General features: G+C 41.9%; 2 protein-coding genes and 1 pseudogene across 6 annotated transcripts in view; all 3 read left to right on the top strand.

Moving 5' to 3' along the window:
* Nucleotides 1–2,534, top strand: part of SNX2 (sorting nexin 2) — a 29,597-nt gene extending 27,063 nt beyond the window's left edge. The window contains exons 13-15 of one of the 2 annotated variants that reach the window (XM_083702390.1): nucleotides 1,081–1,161; nucleotides 1,268–1,339; nucleotides 2,062–2,534. In XM_083702390.1, the coding sequence (XP_083558516.1) occupies nucleotides 1,081–1,161; nucleotides 1,268–1,339; nucleotides 2,062–2,112 (204 nt within the window). In that variant the 3' untranslated portion in view covers nucleotides 2,113–2,534. Of the gene's footprint in view, nucleotides 1–1,080; nucleotides 1,162–1,267; nucleotides 1,421–2,061 lie in introns of those variants that run through there. The other variant, XM_083702389.1, reaches the window with a different exon arrangement.
* A 1,432-nt stretch (nucleotides 2,535–3,966) lies between these two features.
* LOC310827624 (small nuclear ribonucleoprotein F pseudogene) lies at nucleotides 3,967–5,339 on the top strand (annotated as a pseudogene). The gene is made up of 2 exons: nucleotides 3,967–3,993; nucleotides 4,694–5,339. The product of its transcript is annotated as a small nuclear ribonucleoprotein F pseudogene (transcript).
* Nucleotides 5,340–7,411: 2,072 nt separating this feature from the next.
* SNX24 (sorting nexin 24) overlaps nucleotides 7,412–19,654 on the top strand; it is a 70,660-nt gene continuing 58,417 nt past the window's right edge. Inside the window, exon 1 of one of the 3 annotated variants that reach the window (XM_083702480.1) lies at nucleotides 7,412–7,640. In XM_083702480.1, the coding sequence (XP_083558606.1) occupies nucleotides 7,581–7,640 (60 nt within the window). In that variant the 5' untranslated portion in view covers nucleotides 7,412–7,580. The remainder of the gene's footprint in view (nucleotides 7,641–19,654) is intronic. The other 2 variants (XM_083702478.1, XM_083702479.1) reach the window with 2 other exon arrangements.

Below are 19,654 nucleotides of genomic sequence, written 5' to 3'. Positions count from 1 at the left end.
CCTGAACGTCAAACATTGGGACCAAATGGTACTATTAGTCTTGAGCTAGAATACATGGTGAATAAGCAGTAGCAATGCATTGCCTGTTACAGTCTACACTCAACTGAACTGTAGTGGATTTATCATTAGAGGACATATCTGTTGGCAATCCTCATGGTAGACTCTTGTGGCATTTATTAAATGTTAAAGGTGAACAAAAGTGCTTCATGTGTAATATCAGTAATTCTTAAATAACCCTGTAAAGCATGGGTAGGCAAACTAAGGCCCGGGGCCCGGATCCGGCCCAATCGCCTTCTAAATCCGGCCCGCGGACGATCCAGGAATCAGCGTGTTTTTACATGAGTAGAATGTGTCCTTTTATTTAAAATGCATCTCTGGGTTATTTGTGGGGCATAGGAATTCGTTCATTTTTTCCCAAAAAAATATAGTCCGGCCCCCCACAAGGTCTGAGGGACAGCCCCCTGCTAAAAAAGTTTGCTGACCCCTGCTGAAAGGCTGGGTGGCTAACACACAGCCTGCATCTGACCTGCCAAACCACAGGAAGTGGCTTGCCAGTCCTTAAGAGATGTTGTTGTTGTTGTTGTTGTTGTTGTTGTTGTTGTTGTTATTGTTGTTAATCTCTTGGTTGGTTCTACCATCTCCTTAGAGAGCCTCTGATCCTTTATCCTGATCTTAGTGCTAAGAACCACAGGGCCATAATAGAGCCCTCTTGCCGGTTTTTTGAGTAAAAGACTGCATTTTCACCCACCCCAACATTGGAGTGGTGGTGGGGAGAAATGCTCCCTCTTGCTTTGCACAGAACACAGTGGAACTTGAGCACAAAGGAAAACGCAGGATTTCCAAATGCATCCAGGAGAGGTGGAAATATTGTGAGTGTGTGTGAGAGAGAGAGACTGCTGTGTGCCTGCATGTCTGCTGTGTGTGTATAATGCATATATTAGCCACACCCATTGATGGCATTTGACCCTTGGGCAAAAGAAAGTTAGCCACCCCTGCTGTAAAAGGCTGGGCCAATGTTATCAAGCAGGGAGTTTTTGAATGCTTCGTATTTAAGCTTTGTTTGTGCCTGTTCTCTTTCAGTGGGAAACAAAAGTTCTACAAGGAGAAAGGGATTTTGAACAAATCTCCAAGACAATACGCAAAGAAGTAGGAAGATTTGAGGCACGTATACATTATCAATAAACAATGTAAAAGTTCAGAAAATCACGACGGAGCAAAAATGTTGGCTAACTTGTTCTATATGTAATTATGTTTTGTGTGCTAACAGAAAGAACGCGTGAGAGACTTCAAAACTGTTATAATCAAGTATTTGGAATCATTAGTGCAAACACAACAACAGGTAAACTTGATATCAGTGTTTGTAATTCATTTGGTGGGGTTTTCATTCCTAACTCTGGATGAATAAATTAAAAGAACTTCACACACACACACACACACACACACACTGCTGCTCAGGAGCTTCTCTTTAAGTCTGTCTCTTCTAGTCTTTCTTACTTGGTTGATTAAACATTACTAATTCAGCAGGGAGCTGGCAGAGAAATTCAGTGTGTTCTGTGTAACTTATTTGTAGAGGCAAATATCACATTGCACTTTTGTTTCTTTAATAAGTTTACATAATGCAAATATTCTGCAACTCTGAACAATAAAGCTGGTCATAGCATTTCTATTTTAGAGAGAAAGACATTTAAAAAATATATATTTCCTAATGTCAGTGGAGCACAGCACAGTTGGATTAAAAAGTTGGCTTGGGGTCATATGAGTAATGCATAAATTGGGTATCCCTTAAAATGAAAGCTGGTGTGTACATTTTACAAGCAAACTTGGTTTCAGATTTGTTTGTACCATAACCCTTAAGAACTCATTTTTCTTTAGGGGAAGAAGGGAGCAGCCTAGTTGAGACTTTTATTTACATAATAGTTGCATGAAAAGAAAAGAGTCTAAGCTTCCGAAAGTGATACTATAATATTGAAGGACTTTCTTGCCATTTGAGATACAGAAAAGCAACTGGTGGTGATTTTGTAAGTAATTGAAATGTTTACTCCTTTCTCCTCTTTTCCCAAGCTGATAAAATACTGGGAGGCATTCCTACCTGAAGCCAAAGCCATTGCCTAAGAAGAAGAAGACTCTTTCAAAATATGAAGACTCTTTGGATGTTTGTCCCAACTGAGCTAAATTCCATAGTGAAAATCACTTTAAAATTATCCAAATAAACCACTATATATTTTGAATTTAACATGTGGCTTTTTATATACTACAGCATTTTATTAACAGCTGCATGTCCTGACCCTCTTTGAAGTGGACTGTGGCATGACATTCTGCAATACTTGCTGAATTGAACACTATTGTGTCTTAATACTTGCACTAAAATGTGCGATGCAAGGCCAGAAAGTTATTTTTGTTCTTTACTCTATGTTCTGTCTACCTGATCTTTATGAAACAAATTGCATTTATTAATGTTCACATAACACATTCCTGTACATAATCAAGATTTTGTGATTTCAGTAATAAAAGGGATGTACCTTGTGAAACATTAATCCTTAACTTTGTTCTTCATTTCCTAGCTCGTTTAAGTGTGTTTGGCACTCAGTAATTGTAGCAGCTATGCAGATTTAGGCTAAGAAGAATTTGGGTTAGTTTTCCTAACAAGGAACACTTTTTTACATGGTCTAGCTTCTTTAAAAAATGGATTTCTTAAACAACTACACTTGAGTAGAAGCTTTTCTTTCGCCGCTTCCACACATGCGCGTGACGTCATTTTGACCATCTGCACATGCGCGAGCGGCGAAACCCAGAAGTAACACGCTCCGTTACTTCCGGGTCGCCGCGGAGCACAACCCGAAAATACTTATCCTGAAGCATATTTATCCCGAGGTATGACAGTAATAAATCTACAGACTTTGACTTAAATGTAACAAATGTTTCACTCTAAAATAGAACCTGCAAACCAACATCTAATAACAGAGTTTCAGTTCTGGAGGAATTGTGGGCTTGCAAAAGAACCTAAGAGCATAGTTACACTAGCAAATTGCTGATAAAGTAACATTTGAGGATGTTAAGATTTCTTTACTCAGCAGGAAATGTTGTTTCCTGTTTGGGGGAAAAAATGCTGGGTTTTATCCAACTGAGTTCTTGTTGGAGAAGATCCACTGGAATCCATGCACCTAACTTTAAGTAATGCCCATTAATTTAATTGTATGGTCAGCTTTGCATACAACCCCTTGTATGTTCTTTCCAGTCTGCAGAGATCATAATTGTCTATATCCTAACAACACCAGGGGGGAAAATACATACAATTGGGCTTAGTTTATTAACAAAACCAGGAACTGAAATTATAACAATCCTATTTACAATTATTTTATTAAAATACCAAAAGTATTCATAGCATTATATCGAGGGGGGTGGTTAATGCTAAATTTCTGCAGCTCTTTTAAACTGCTTGTTTAAAAATGGGATAATTTTAAATCTTCCCTACCCTACCCTGCATACCTCCCTCATGAAGCTATGTCTATAATATGCATATATGTATTTGATACCCATCTACTTGATTTTGGACACTGAATGTGCAATGCAACATCTGAAGCAGATTCCTGAACTAATTTAGTTTTGAGCTGAACCTTTTTGAAGAGCAGCAACTTCCAAACCTCCACGCACCCAGTACTGCTCAGTACTTACTACTATAATTTCCCCTGTGATTTTGCCCTCCACTTCTGATTTTCCATTGTACTGTAAATGTTTGCTTTCTGGAAGGCCTTTGTGGGGTTTTTATGGCTTTCTTTTGCTACTGCAGGATACAAAATAGTAAGCTCTGTTCATTCCTGTCCTTCAGTATACTGAGGGCATATAGCAAGACGTGCATCTGGTTTCCAAGAACAAAGCACTGTCTACTATGGTTCCTTGGAGTCCAAGCTGGGAAAAAGTAACAGGAACACACGCACACCTTTTTAACAGCATCACAGTTACGTGATTATGAACAAGAGCAACTTGTACTATCAGGTGGTAGTCAATTTCAGCACCTCTGTCTGTCCATTAATGAGACTTTCCCCATACACATCCAAGTACAGTAGAATGAGGAAGATGAATGGTGGAGAAATTAATCCACAAGTTGTGAGCCCACACATCATAGCTATAGGTGGAAATGTTGACCTATGAGGGTGGGTGGAATCCACAGTAAGGCAATTATTTTTAGTTTGCAGTTTAAAAGGTATGTTACCTAGAATTGCCCTTCATGGTGGATGTAAACCCAAGTGGAAAGGGGAAAGAGACGAAAGCAGGACACATTGCAAAAAGCCAAGCAGTTTGAAAGTCTTAAGGAGGAGTGCAAATTAAAACGTGTTTACATCTAGCATTCCACTTGGCATGCTGCTGCCACCACCTACCTTGTATCTTATCTGCAAACTGCTCGGCTTTACTATCTTCCCAGCTTCCCCTGACTCCCCGCTTCTCTCCTTTAGCTGCCCCCTTTTTCATTTTGCTTAAAATTCACCCTGAAGAAGAGTTGAGGACAATTCAAAACCACTACTTGTGGGACATCTATAGGTGACACGAATAAAGAAGGCTTGTTCCACTTGTAACTTCAGGCTTATACAAGAATGAACCCTAGCCACTAAATGCCACTAGCACAGTACTCTTTATTGGTAAGGTCACTAAAATTACTAAAAGTGCTTTCTGGTTGGTCTGAAGACAGGCTTCATAGAATCGCAAGGGTTCGAAAGGACCACAAAGGTCATCTCGTCCAGAACCCTGCAGTAAAGCAATCTTTTCCCCAACATGGGGCTTCAACCCAGGGTTGCTATGTCTGCCTCTTAACCCAAAGCCCTTCTTAAATGGGATGACAGGGAAGCCAGTGATGGTGAAGCTGAAATGGGAAATGGAATACAAAGGCTACCTTGTCTCTGTCAATGGCTACATGAATATGCAGCTTGCAAATACATAATATATTGATGGACACCTGGGTGTTCTGACAAGGTGCAATAATGTCCTTTATATAAGTGGCATAGAAGAAGATGGAGAAATGAGAGGATAACTTTTAAAAAGATTTTTTTAAAAAAACCAACCTTAAATTTAGTTGTCAGGTTTTGTTCGGTTTTTTTTGGTCAAGTACAGCCCCTCCAAGTGTCCCTGTTTTCCAGGGGCAGTCCTGGATTTACAGAAATTATCCTGGTTTCTGATTTGATCCCATAATATCCTGTTTTTCCTTAGGGTGTCCCTATTTTCATCAGAGAAACATTGGAGGGTATGGTAGGGCACCCCTCTTCTCATCGTAGAGTATGGAATCACGAGACCCTTGAGCCAAGGAGATAAGTAACCAACCTTTAAGGCAGCCAAGTCTAGGGAAGTTTTTTAATGTTTAACTAAGAGAGAGAGAGAGAGAGAGAGTTGAAAGCCGCCCAGAGTGGCTGAGGCAACCCAATCAGATGGATGGGGAATAATAATAATAATAGAATGGGACCTTCCTATTTTCATTGGAGAAATGTTGGAGGGTATGCAGGTAACCATTCTTATGGCCACAAGTAAATACTGTCATTGAAGAAAGCTTACCACTGTGGAAGAAAAATAAAGGTACCATTTCTGACAGAGTCTCGTGCTCTGCTGACTGAGCTATCCCAGATCTTTGTGCATCTCCCCCTTTTCTTAGGTTTGCCTTGTGGGCTAAGTGCTTTTGAGCTCTGAGGTGGCACTAACTGCAATCCTGCTAATTTACCATTTTCCCTCAAGGTGTTCTTCCTGGCCACCACCAGTGCCAGAACGCTAGAGGGGAGGACATCCTCCTTTTAAAAAAATTATAATTAAATTTACAAACATTCATCAAGCAAACAAACATCAGTTTGTTTTGCCATCTCTGCGTAGTCCATCGGTTTAATCTGCTGTTCTTCTCTGGTAGGGAATGTGCCTTTTTTGCATATCTGGGCTACAATAGCATCCGCACAGCAGTGGTTGCATACACTTGGACTTTGGGCACCTGCAATTCCTAAAAGAAAAGCTTCTGGTTTCTTACCATTTTCAGTTTTATACATTTCAATAATTTTACAATTATTTTAACATTTCAAAATTTGGCATCCTTCCCCCTCATTCTGCGGTTCCTTAGATTTATTTTTTATATTTCCTGCATATTCCAAATTAACTTAATCTACTCATTTATTCATCTACTTTAAATATATACTCTTATCAAACTGCAGGTTATTACAATAATCCTGCCAATCTGTTTACAGTTTACTTGTAATTATTCAATAAACCATTTCCATTCTTTTAAAAAAAGTTTATTTTGATTTCTTATTTTTCTGCTACGTTTTGCCATTTCTGCATAGTCCATAAGTTTTTGTATCCATTCTTCTTTTGCTGGGACGACTTCTTTCCATTTTTGGACAAGTAACCTTCTTGCCACTGTAGTTGCATACATGAATAAATTTCTATGCAGTTTGGATAGCTTTGTCCCTATAATTCCCAAAAGGAAAGCTTCTGGGTTTGTTTGTTTTAGAAAAGGTTATTTTAAACATTTTTTTGCAATTCATTGTATATCATTGTATTTTCTTTGGTGATCACTCGTAGCCAAGTAAAATTGTCTTCCATAAACACGGTCTTAACAGTGAGTCCGTAAGTGGCTGTGGAGGCCACTTCTGGATCCACCCATCCTTCCACAGTGGGGACATTGGTTTCCAGCTGGGAGTTGATCATGGTGAGGGTTTGCCAAGCGTGCCTTCCTCTTAGCACGTTTCTCCCTTTCGTCCTGAGTTTGAGCGTCTTCAAAGCCCATGACACCTTTGGTAAAGGCTATTCTCCAATTGGAGAGCTCACAGACTAGTGTTTCCCAGAAGCGGCAAAAAGCGACACACGCAGACGTGCAGTCGCTAGTTACGTTTGCTTCTAGATGCGAACGGGGTTCTGGAACGAATCCCGTTCATATCCAGAGGTACCACTGTAGTTGCTTTGGAAGGCACAACATGACCAGTCAAACAAAGTTGATGTCGAATAATAAATCTCTGCATATGGTGTTTATTGACCTAAGGCCTTCGACACTGTGAATCGTAATGCCTGTGGACTGTGCTCCTGAAAATTGGCTGCCCAGATAAATCTGTGAACATCATTTGGCTCCTCCATGATAATAAGACAGCAACAACCTCAAAGTGAACCATGCACAGTGGGATCAGTTGTGTTATGCCCCAACTCTATTCATTATTTTCCTTCCCACGATCCTACACTTTGTTGAAGGCAAACTCCCCTCGCGTGTAGAAATCATCATTGTACATCACCCTCCTGATGCGCCCGCTGCCTCTTTCTCCCCGTGGCCCCCTCCCCTTTCCCGGGCCATCTTGCACCAGGAATCACGTGGGGAGCATCGGCGGTTCCCATAGAAATAGGAAAAGGCTGTCCCTGCCAGTCACATGATTGGCGCTGGCCGACGGCGCCTTCCGCCAGGCTTTGCGCTGCTCGGGGCCGTGGAGGGTCTCCTGCTCCCCCCGCCCCGCCCCTTTCCCGCGGCCGCGCGCTCTCCCCGCCCCTTTTCCCATTTCCCCGCCCTCGTCCCCGTCCCGGAGGCGCTTCCATAACCGTAGCCTGCGCTCTTGCGCACCAGCGACCGCACCATGGAGGTTTTCATCCCGTCGTTCCGCTATGAGGAGAGCGAGTTGGAGAGGGGCTATACGGTGAGTGGTGGGCAGGAAAAGGCGAGGTTAAACTCTCCCTCCTCTTTCTTTACCCTCCGTCCTCCCCCCCCTTTAAGGAGCGGGTTGGTACAGCTCCGGCCGCGGTGAGGCTTTCATGGCGCGTTCCATTCGCCCTAGGGGGGTGGTGCGGGAAAAGCTGTGAGGCGCACCTCTAAGCACCAGCCAAATTCCCTCAGTTTTGCGTCCTGCGCTACAGGGCTGTACAAAGCCCCGCAATAGTAAGGCGAGAGCTCTTCGGTGCGAGGTTCCCCCTATGCCGTTTGGTAAGAGAGAAAAACAAGTCAGGTGCCTTGGCTAGCGTTTCATGCGGGGTTTCCCAAACTTGAGTCTCTGGCTGTTTTGGAACTACAATTCCCATCATCCCTGACCACTGGTCCTGCTAGCTGGGGGGTGATGGGAGCTGTAGTCCAAAACAACAACTGGAGACCCAAATTTGGGAAAACCTGATTTAATGGAGTTTGCTCACAGGGAACTGGACATTCAATGGACGGACCATTTCTGTTGTTGTTGTTTAGTCATTTAGTCGTGTCCAACTCTTCGTGACCCCATGGACCAGAACACGCCAGGCACTCCTGTCTTCCACTGCCTCCTGCAGTTTGGTCAAACTCATGCTGGTAGCTTCGAGAACACTGTCCAACCATCTCGTCCTCTGTCGTCCCCTTCTCCTTGTGCCCTCCATCTTTCCCAACATCAGGGTCTTTTCCAGGGAGTCTTCTCATGAGGTGGCCAAAGTACTGGAGTCTCAGCTTCACGATCTGTCCTTCCAGTGAGCACTCAGGGCTGATTTCCTTCAGAATGGATAGGCTTGATCTTCTTGCAGTCCATGGGACTCTCGAGAGTTTCCTCCAGCACCATAATTCAAAAGCATCAATTCTTTGGCGATCAGCCTTCTTGTAGACTGGTAAAATTGGCATCAGCCAGGTCAGAAGCAAAGTACCTGAGATTGTTTACTAGGCTTGGTTGCGTTGGCACTTTTTCTTTGCCAAACATTTGGCCCCTGAGAAACGATAATGTCCCCTTGAGCATACACAGAGGGCTTATGTGAAGTTGAGGGCTTCTGCCCAGGTATGCTAAACTAAAATGCTTATTGGCCTGGATAGGCAGTGGCTCCATGCTTGGAAATAATACATCTCTGTGACTTGGGATGGGTTTTCAACTCATGTTTAAGTTCTTTTAAGTAAGGCAAGATAAGAACTCGCTTCGATACAACAGCTTCTGAATACCAAGTTCTCAGCTTGCAAAAAGTGTCAGAGCTCTCCCAACTGCTTTCACGTTCAGAGTTTTCAAAGAAGGGTCGCATCAACTAAGTTGCACAGAGATCCTTGTCAATTGTAGGTGAAGCTGCTGGGGTGGGGCAGCAATTGCATGCTAATTTTTTTTTAAAGCTGTTTTGACTGTCTCACCACCTGCTATTTTATCTCAAGAATATAAGCCTGATATAATTTGTTTATTGGTTTAGCTGGAATAATATTCTAAAATGATATTGGCTACTGCAGTGAGCAAGAAAGAAACTGTCTTAAGGAAGAGCTAGCATATTTCCCAAAAGTGCTGCCTAAGATATAGCAGAGAAACCAAAACCACATCTGACACTTGTAAAGCCAGGATAAGCATTTTTCATAGTCAGTTCCTTGAGTTTCCAATGACCGTTGACCTTATTACAAGTGTCATGCTCAAGTCCCATTTCACACATTGTAGCAGGAAGCAAGAGTTTCTTGTGCTTCTGTATTCCATGTTGCTTCATATAATTTGTGATCTGACACTGGGTGTAAACCAGTGGTTCTTCCCCAGAGGGCGTAGAGCTGCTATCTACAAATCGGGGGGGGGGGCAATCCAGAGCTTTGGGGGAGGCAAAAGTAAGCATTAGGGGTTTTTTTGACAGCTCCTTCACTGCTCTTGAAATGCCATCTGAAATTCAGCAGAAGAAAGTTTTGATCTACTACTCATCCCCTTCCCTGAGGATAAAATCCCAGACACCTCTCTATCCCCCATATACATAAAGTGGCACATGACAATGTGGTTTAAATGCTAAATACTCACCTCAGTAAAAGGTACATGCGCAGAATCTGCTTCTGCCATTCCTCTCATTATATTTAGTCAAACGTGCCTTCAGCACAGTCATAGAATCATAGAACTGTAGAGTTGGAAGGGACCTTGAGGATGATCTAGTCCAGTGTTTCTCAAAGTTGGGTTTCCAGCTGTGTTTGGACTACAGTTCCCATCATCCCTGACCACTGTTCCTGCCAGCTAGGGATGATGGGAGTTGTAGTCCAAAACCAGCTGGAGACCCAAATTTGGCAAACACTGATCAAGTCTAACTGCCTGCAATGCAGGAATATGCAGCTGTCCCATGGGGATTGAACCTGCAAACTTCGGCATTATAAGCACCACATTCTAACCAGCTGAGCTATCCACTCATCTGCTTGGCAAGAAATGGCTGCCTGAATAGTGCCGGTCATTGAGAGCTGTCTTCTAATACCAAACTTCATATCGGCCACAAGGGTCTTGTGCTCAGCAGACATTTGATGCTAACGTTGTATACTTGGTGGGAAGTAGTGGATTAAATATTAAAAACCATTGGGTTAGACCTGCTCTTCAGTGGGGACTCACATGAGTGAATGTTTCTCCATAAGGAAAGAAAAAATCCCTCCAAATGCAAAACTGGCATGTTGGGGAGAAGGTAAAATTTAGGGCTGTAGCTCAGTTGACAGACTTGTATGCAAATAGTGCTAGGTCCAATTTCCAGTATCTCCATGTAGGACCAGAAAAGACTGCTGCTGGAATTCTGGAAGAGCTTCAGCCTGTCATTGTAGTACTTAGTTAAATGGACCAATGGCAGCTTCCCATGTTCCTAAGCTGGACCTCTCCTCCTTGGTGCCCAGTTATACAGCACCAATTTTGACCTTCTCTCGTTGGCTATGTCGGGAGCCAGCAACATGACTTCCATAGCTTACCATTTGACAGTGGGATCGCCTTGTACGTTTTTCCTTTTAAGCAAGTCAAATTGACACTGTGCTTGACAAGATGTTGGTGATATTTGTTTTCCTCAGTTAATACCAGTCAACGGTTAAACTTTTTATTGCCACTTTAAATTGATGAGTGGGTCTCCAAACTATTGAACCTCTACTTAAAAATGCAACAGTTGTTCATAATTTGGCAGTGAATGACCTTTAAATGTAGACGTTTTGTAAAGATATCCTTGGGGAACAATTTAACTTCAAAATGACACCCATGAGCACTTGTTATCATTTAAATATGCCTCCTTTGTCAATAACAGAATAGCAAGTACTAGTTAGATTTCTAATGTTGATTCAGATACTTGGACACTGGCCGAATAAATTAGTGTGTACTTGATTTATATTGACCAAAAATGTTGCATTGGTGTGTTACAGGTCAAGGTGACATGTGTTTAAGTGGACCGAGGTGCAAAGGGCACACTTGACTGACATGCTTGCAGTGTTTTTAATTAACTTTTTTAATGCTATCCCTTAATTGCTTTTTGAGGTAGTTGAATTATGGAGCTGGGATATGATGTCAGATATTTTCGTTTTTAAGTTATTAATCTCTCTCTTGCCTATAAAATCATTGAAGATTTATTCTTTATATTAGTTTATATAGTTTCCCACTTCCTTTTAAATCTGCTCTAGCTGTGGATTGTGCACCATAGCAGTGAAATGAGTCTCCTATTGCAAGTCAGGAGGAAACGCTGTAACTTCCTGATGCTAATATTCCAAATCTGTTGATTCCGTGATAAGCAGATGTCGTCAGGCTATCTAGTTCTCCCCAGCTTTACCAGAAAATGACTTTAAATACAGTACAAGTGCAGAGCTACGTCAGTTTTGCTTCTGGGCTTTACCTTGCCCTTATGCTTGGTTTTCCTGTGCAGCAACAGTATGCAATGTCCTAAAGTAGAAAGCAGTTTAGCCCTGAAAACATGATTTGTGTCCTTCCTCCATTTCTAAGGCTCTCAGTCCAAGTCCTTTAATGCTGCTCTGTCAATTCAATTCAGCAGTATGTAGGACTATGGTTTAAAATAATCTGACACCTGGATGGGAAGTTGAACAGTAGAGAAGGTAAAAGGTAAAGGTAACTCTGACCATTAGGTCCACTCGCGGAGGACTCTGGGGTTGCATGCTCATCTTGCTCTATAGGCTGAGGGAGCAGGCGTTTGTCCGCAGAAAGCTTTCGGGTCATGTGGCCAGCATGACTAAGCCACTTCTGGCGAACCAGAGCAGCGCATAGAAATGCCACTTACCTTCCTGCCGGAGCGGTACCTATTTATCTACTTGCACTTTGACATGCTTTCGAACTGCTAGGTTGGCAGGAGCAGGGACCGAGCAACGGGAGCTCACCCCGACGCGGGGATTTGAACCACCGACCTTCTGCTCGGCGAGCCCTAGGCTCTGTGATTTAGACCACAGCGCCACCAGGGTCCCTTAAGGAGAAGGTAAAGGTAAAGGGACCCCTGACCATTAGGTCCAGTCGTGACCGACTCTGGGGTTGCAGCACTCATCTCGCTTTATTGGCCAAGGGAGCTGGCGTACAGCTTCCAGGTCATGTGGCCAGCAGGACTAAGCCGCTTCTGGTGAACCAGAGCAGCACACAGAAACGCTGTTTACCTTACCGCTGGAGTGGTACCTATTTATCTGCTTGCACTTTGACATGCTTTCAAACTGCTAAGTTGGCAGAAGCTGGGACCGAGCAACGGGAGCTCACCCCATCGCGGGGATTCGAACCGCCGACCTTCTGATTGGCAAGTCCTAGGCTCTGTAGTTTAACCCACAGCGCCACCCGCATCCCCAAGGAGAAGGTAATTCTTTACAAATTGGAATACCGGTCACGTCTCGCTTTCTTGAGTGGAAACTTGCCCTTGAAGTCTTAGAAAGTTTCAGTCATTAAAAAGACTGCTAATAACCCCTGCTTCATTTTTTAAACACGTCAGTAATGGATACTTTAGTGATACGTTATCCTACTCCTGGCTTTTGTAGCCAGACTTTTTTCGATCCCTGTCCTGCTGGGCATCAACCTTTGGTAATATTTCGGTTCCAAGACCTAGATCCTTGGTATAATGTGGACTTCTGCCCTTTTCAACCGCTTGGTCCACTTTAAACAACTACGTGATGAAATTTTGTTCATGTGCCTTAACAGACACCCCTTTTCTTTTAAAAAATACTCACTTGGCCCTCTCAAGTCAACAGTGTTGGCTCCTCTTTGCTGTCTATGCTGTTTCCTGTCAGTGATAGGGGATCAGAATGTTTCACATCAACAGGGCAACTTCTGATAGTTCTGTGAAAGCTATAACTTTTAAAGAATTTCTGCAGCATGTTGATAATGGAACTTTAATACAGTTCTATTAAAACATATTGAGGATGTAGATGTGTGATTGTGTACTAAGTCCAGTATTAGGCTGGAATTCTACAATGAATTCACATGCTATAAGGATGTTTTTAAAAAGTTACGCATTCCCAAAGTAGAGTTGAGATAGATAATATATTGAAATATGCAGCTGTTGCATGTATATCTTGGTTTCCTCTCCTTCAGTTAGACCACACTAAATATTCTTGTTAAAGTCCTGTTTCACTTATTGTTAGTGCCATATAAGCAGACGTGTCTATCATGCCTTGAACTGGGGTAGGTGGGAATGATGAAATGTTGTAGTACAAAATGGCATGATACTTGAATCTTGGAAGCTCGTCCCTTAATGTGCCATGAAAATTCTAACATAAAAATTTAATGAAATGCATTTCATTTTTGTTTGAAATAAGTTTAGTTTTTTAAACCGAAGCAAATCATACACTGCAGTGTCTTCATACACGAGAATAATGGAATCCAACATCACCTCATAATCCCTTACATAAACACAAATTAAGAATCTTGATTGTGTGGTGAAACAATCGATAGGGTAGCAGCGAGTATGTATTGATTGGGAAAATTGCTTTTATAAAAAGTAATCAGATTCATTTCAGCTGACTTGCCTTCTCTCATGGCCCGATCCTATGAACTGCAGTACTGAGATGACAGTTCATATGATCTAGAATAGCACACATAATAGAATGCGCTAAGATCAATTGAATTTGCTTTTAACAATGTCTAGCACCAGATGTGTAACACTACAGCTTTGCACAGTGCTCAAGCATCTTACATATGGCATTCTTAGCTGTGGCACCATCTTTGTGTCTGCACTCTGTATCATATAAGCATACCTCAAAGGACAGTCGTTCATTTATTTATGTTCCACTCTGTGCAATGCACACAGAATGGTTTGCAGAATTATTCTATCTCCACTCTTAAGACACATTTCACATATCTTTGTGAGGCAATTAACCCTGCTTTAAGAGTGTGTGTGTGTGTGTGTGTGTGTGTGTGTGTGTTCTCTTTCTCCTCCCCTCCCCGAAAAAAATGTATGGATAGAAATTGTAACATACTTTGTTGCCGTTTCCAGAGGACTCATAACTAAACTTACTCATACAGCATTAATTACAGGTGAGTAACTTTAGGTTTGAATGGCCAGAGTGCTGACTGAAAAACAATTCTTCTTCCTTGTAAAATGCTGTACTACTCTGTATAGGTTATTTGTAAATGTCTGCACTGTCCTTTAATATAAATATTCTTAGGGTAGTTACACAATTAAAATAGGAAGTAGCTATGACATTGTATGCTTGCAGACAAAACCCAAAGGGCAGGGGGATATTTCATTACTTATTTTATTAACAAAACCCAACTTCTACTCCATTGGTTTTCCCTAACCTGTACCACTGTCAACAATTGATGTCACTTAAAGAAGTTAGCACACTCAATTTATCAATAACTCGGGTAAGTGGGATATTCCATATTCCAAACTGCCTTTCCCTACTGCTAGGCAGTAGGCAGGTTTTTCTGTAAGCCGAGTGGTTTGACTACCCCATCAAGTACTTGGCCACCAAACTACTTTGGCTTCTTTTCAAGTCTCCTTCCTTCCTGCTTCCTGGTCCTCTTCCTTTACTGTCTTCTTCTTCTAGCTGCCCGTGACCACCAAGCACCAGCCAACACTCCAAGCAACAGCTCATAACTAACTAACTAATTACTGCTTCTCAGGGTTTAATGGCAAAGCAACCCCAAGGAAAGTCCCTATTACTGCCTCCTACCGGGAAAAGTGTGATCACATTTCTGTGTATACAGTACACAGCAAAATTTTAAATTACATTTTGTTTGAAATATGTGGCCAACTGTTGCACTTCTGTAGTTAACACAGGTTCCAAACCTGCATTTTATCCAGATGAAAATGTGTGTGTGTGCCTTGCAAATGTGGGTCAGGGTCCAGACAGCAACTCCTTTGGTTCTTTATAAGCATGGATCTCCATGTCACATGACAAATGGCTTAGGAACTCATCCATTTTGGAAGTGGTTTTCTATGGTAGCTGCTGCTTGCGATATGGCTATGCAAAGTTGTTTTCACTCAGCACAGACCACTAGTCCTGATTCATTTTGTAATCTAAAACACTTCTGTTCAAAATGACACAATGGAAAGAACACATTGTTTGTTCTAGGTTCATTCAAATAAAGTTACAAACACGTCAGGTTACAAACTCCGCTAACCCGGAAGTAGTACCTTGGGTTGAGAACTTTGCCCCCGGATGAGAACAGAAATCGCACACCGGTGGCAGTGGGAGGCCCCATTAGCGAAAGTGTGCCTCAGGTTAAGAACGGTTTTGGGTTAAGAACGGACCTCCAGAATGAATTAAGTTTGTAACCCAAGGTACCACTGCAGATACTTATTGATCTAATACTTAAATCAGTTCCATTCATACAGAAAATGAAACTAAAGCATCCCATAATGGTATATGTGCACCAATCATTAAAGAGAGTTATATGCATTAGTTTTTTATCAATGTGTGTAGGCTTACATATTAGTTGATAACATTTTCCTTTATTTGTTTTGAGTAAAGACTTGGATTTAATAATATACACCAGTCTTTAACAATATTGATTTTGGTTTAAAAGAGTACAAAAATAATCCTCTTCCTGCGGAGCCAACAACTTTTAAATAAATATGGCACATGAAGGATAAGTCAGAATACATTATGTGGATCCAAAATAAGCAATGCTTCAAAAACAATTACCAGGAAACAGAATGTGATAGAGTGAGGAAATATTTTATATAAGATTTCCCATGAAATGAGAGGCTGATTTCATATCCATATACAATGGGTTGTATCCAACTCTGCCGTTCAAGCTCCACAGAAGACTTGCACTTATGCAGCAGGATTTCCCCCTCCTCTTCTATGCAGCCACTTGTGCACTCTTAAAATCTGCTCCAGAGGGTTGGGAGACCCTTTGAAGCAGATTTTGGGAGTATGTGGGGAGTAGAAAGGAAGGGAAAGAAAGTTCTGTTATTTGAGTGGATACTGTTCCTACAGTGGTAGATACAAAAATCCAACAATGTAGGAATATATATATTCCTATACACCCACCTGGGGCGCAGGTGGTGCTGTGGGTTAAACCACAGAGCCTAGGACTTGCCGATCAGAAGTTTGCAGTTCGAATCCGTGTGACGAGGTGAGCTCCCGTTGCTCGGTCCCTGCTCCTGCCCACGTAGCAGTTCAAAAGCATGTCAAAGTGCATGCGGGAAGGTAAATGGCGTTTCCGTGCACTGCTCTGGTTCTCCAGAAGCGGCTTAGTAATGATGGTCACATGACCCAGAAGCTGTATGCCAGCTCCCTCGGCCAATAAAGCGAGATGAGCGCCGCAACCCCAGAGTAGGCCACGACTGGACCTAATGGTCAGGGGTCCCTTTACCTTTATACACCCACACCCACCCACATTGCTGTGTGTGTGTGTGTGTGTGTGTGTGTGTACACTGTAGGATAACGGAGAAAAAGAGCAGTTTAGGCGGGCTGATTTTGTGAGAGAATACAGGAGCAATGAGATTCTCATCACGCTTGTTTAAGCCTTTCCTATCAGTTGGAGCTGGAACAATAATCTAAATTTTACTTTAGCACTTGCTATGTTACTAATTTCAGTGTAGTGTATGCAAACTGAGCTGGGGTTTTTTTACTACAATTGTTTATTTTTATTTTTCCTTGTATAGACTGGAGGGAAGACAAGAGATGAAACAATAAAGGCATTGATTCAAAACCACAGATTCATCTTCCTGTTAACAGGCTCTTTGTTCATTTTCTTTCTTTTCCTTTTGAAATGAGCCAATAGTATATAATAGGATTACATGTTCATGACACACTTTCTCTATGAATTATGAGAAATGTAAGTTTCACAATGCCCAGTGGACGTATTCCTTATTTCTTGAGAGAAACTAGCAAGAAGAAGAGGCTTCAACCTTTTTTCTTCCTTTCTGCTAGTTGTAGACTAAATTGTCAAAACTCTCTCATTTGAAAGGAGAGAGGGCTCTTCTAAAATCCACAAATAACTTTATCTGTCAGGGTCTACGAACTTAATGCCCTGTTTCTAAAATCACTCTTCTTCTCAGTTAACTAGATAACTACATAACCCTCTTAAGAGAAGAGCTCATGAACCTGCTTCTGTTGGTATTTCTAACCCAACTCTTCTAACGAGCTCAACAGGAAAGTTGTTTTTGCTTATAAAAGTAGAAAATAGATTTGATAAAATGGTTAGTCCCTTGGTCCTTGTTTTATTTATCATATCAGAAAAGAACAATGTTTTGCTGTGTTGTGGTCAAAATAAGAGGCGACCTTGCTTGTTCACAAGTGTTCAAAGTCTAGAGATAAGAGGGGCAAAATAATAGAGTACAATGGAAAGAGTGCAGTGTAATTATTTGTGACTTGTCAAGTGACGCCCTTTCAGGCCCCTAGTGATTCAAATCTGGGAACTCTGCACAATTCTCTAAGCTAAGCATGGCCAGCATCAGAGAAATCTCGCCCAGCTTCTCCGACAGTGCTGAAATTGCATCAGTTTGTCATGCACTGAGCATGCCAGCTCTACACAATATCATTTGCTTGCAAATGGGCCTGGCCCCAAAGCCCTGATACACATTCCTTGGTATCTGACTCTTGGCCTGTGATTTGTCATGTCTCTGGTGCTATCAGTTTAAGGTAATTTTAATAGATTCTGATGGTTTGCTTGTGGGAGCAAAGAATGCACTGTAGCAGTGTCATTTCGTGGTTCTTTCTGTAGACGACCTCGTGCTGGTGATACCCAGTCAGAAGGACTACAGAGGAAACGAGGCTGTCTTGTGTGGTTTTTGCTAAAAGCTTGCATTGACAAATCTTCAAAGGAAATTTCAAAATTTGCTTAATCATCATCCCCATTTTTAAAGCGCAGTGTTTCTTTTCTTACAAATCATTTTGTCATCTTCAGTTAAAATGCAGGTATGAATGTGTGAGGTTTCTTAGACTTCCCCAGCAGTGAACCTAACGCTATACTTCATACATTAAAAAAAAAATATACTGAAGTTGTGTACGTTGATGCTTAATAAATACCTTTAAATCCTATAACACTTTCCTGAGTTTAGGTCCCACTGAACACAATGGAGTTCTAAGTAGAGAAGTATAGGGTTGCACCAATAGTATTATTTACTGAGCGAACAAATACCAAACATTTTGGGCTAAAGTACATACCCTTTAGGGACGCAGGTGGCGCTGTGGGTTAAAGCCTCAGCGCCTAGGACTTGCCGATCGAAAGGTCGGCGGTTCGAATCCCCGCTGCGGGGTGCGCTCCCGTTGCTCGGTCCCAGCGCCTGCCAACCTAGCAGTTCGAAAGCACCTCCGGGTGCAAGTAGATAAATAGGGACCGCTTACCAGCGGGAAGGTAAACGGCGTTTCCGTGTGCGGCTCTGGCTCGCCAGAGCAGCGATGTCACGCTGGCCACGTGACCCGGAAGTGTCTCCGGACAGCGCTGGCCCCTGGCCTCTTGAGTGAGATGGGCGCACAACCCCAGAGTCTGTCAAGACTGGCCCGTACGGGCAGGGGTACCTTTACCTTTACCTTTACATACCCTTTAATAACTGAGTTTTAATATTTGAGTTCCTCTTATTAGTGTAACAGACATACATCATTGTCATTTTTTTCATCTTCTGATCTGTGCTGCATGGAGCAGGTGCTTATAACTTTCTGAACTAATGAGAAGATAAAATCAATAATTTAATAGTTTGAAAATTAGGACATTGGGAAATTGTTCAGGAAAGTGAGTGTTTAGTTGTCTGAGAGAATTCAGGAGTGTTATGAAACAAATGGCATATTTTATTCTGATTTTGACACTACTACTGGATGAGATTATTTTACCATTGACAACTCTGATCTTTACATCATTTTTTTAACTGACTCTTTTAATTGATCACTTCTGTGATATCAGAGCCTGCAGCATAGCTCTCTAGATGTCTGTTGACACTTATCGATTACCGTAAAGGTGTTAATGTTGGTGATTTCATCCAAGAAACGTTCAAAACTCTGTAGCTAAAAGCTCACAAGCTTGTTGTTTTGAGCTTCTGTTGAATAACATGGACTTGTCTAGAGAAGTATGAGTTGAGTTCTTGAAAAATAGCTAGTTGTTATTTTGTATTAAGTGTGGAATACAAACACATTAATGTTTAGATTTCAGTGTTTTTAAAAAGTATCTATTAACATTCATTATTTTCTCTACATGGAATTCACGCAAGATGTGGTCAGACACAGACCATTTCTTTTGACTTTTCCTTAGGGAGTGTCTGACAGCAGAGTAACTTGGAGCATCCCTGAAGCTAGTCTGAGCTCTTGTCAGTTTCTTTTCCCTACACACACATGCACACACTGGTTTAGCTTTTTTTCTTTTTTTATGCAGAGAAGAATTTTTCAGCCATTATTTGCAGCATTTACAATCTATGTGAGTCTGTGAGAATATACTGATTAACTTAGCTGAGAGGGCAGTTCAGCATCCTATTTCATTCTCTCCCCACCCACTCCTGAACATGTTTCTCTGTGGACAGGAGATGGGGCTGGAGCTTAGTGGCAGAGCAACAAGCCAAAGGTCCCAACTCAAATCCTCAGTATCTCCAGGTCAGGTTGGAG

Source organism: Podarcis gaigeae (genome assembly GCF_964106915.1).
Source record: "Podarcis gaigeae genome assembly, chromosome: 11".
NCBI lineage: Eukaryota > Metazoa > Chordata > Lepidosauria > Squamata > Lacertidae > Podarcis > Podarcis gaigeae.
This window is presented reverse-complemented; position numbering and strand designations above follow the sequence as displayed.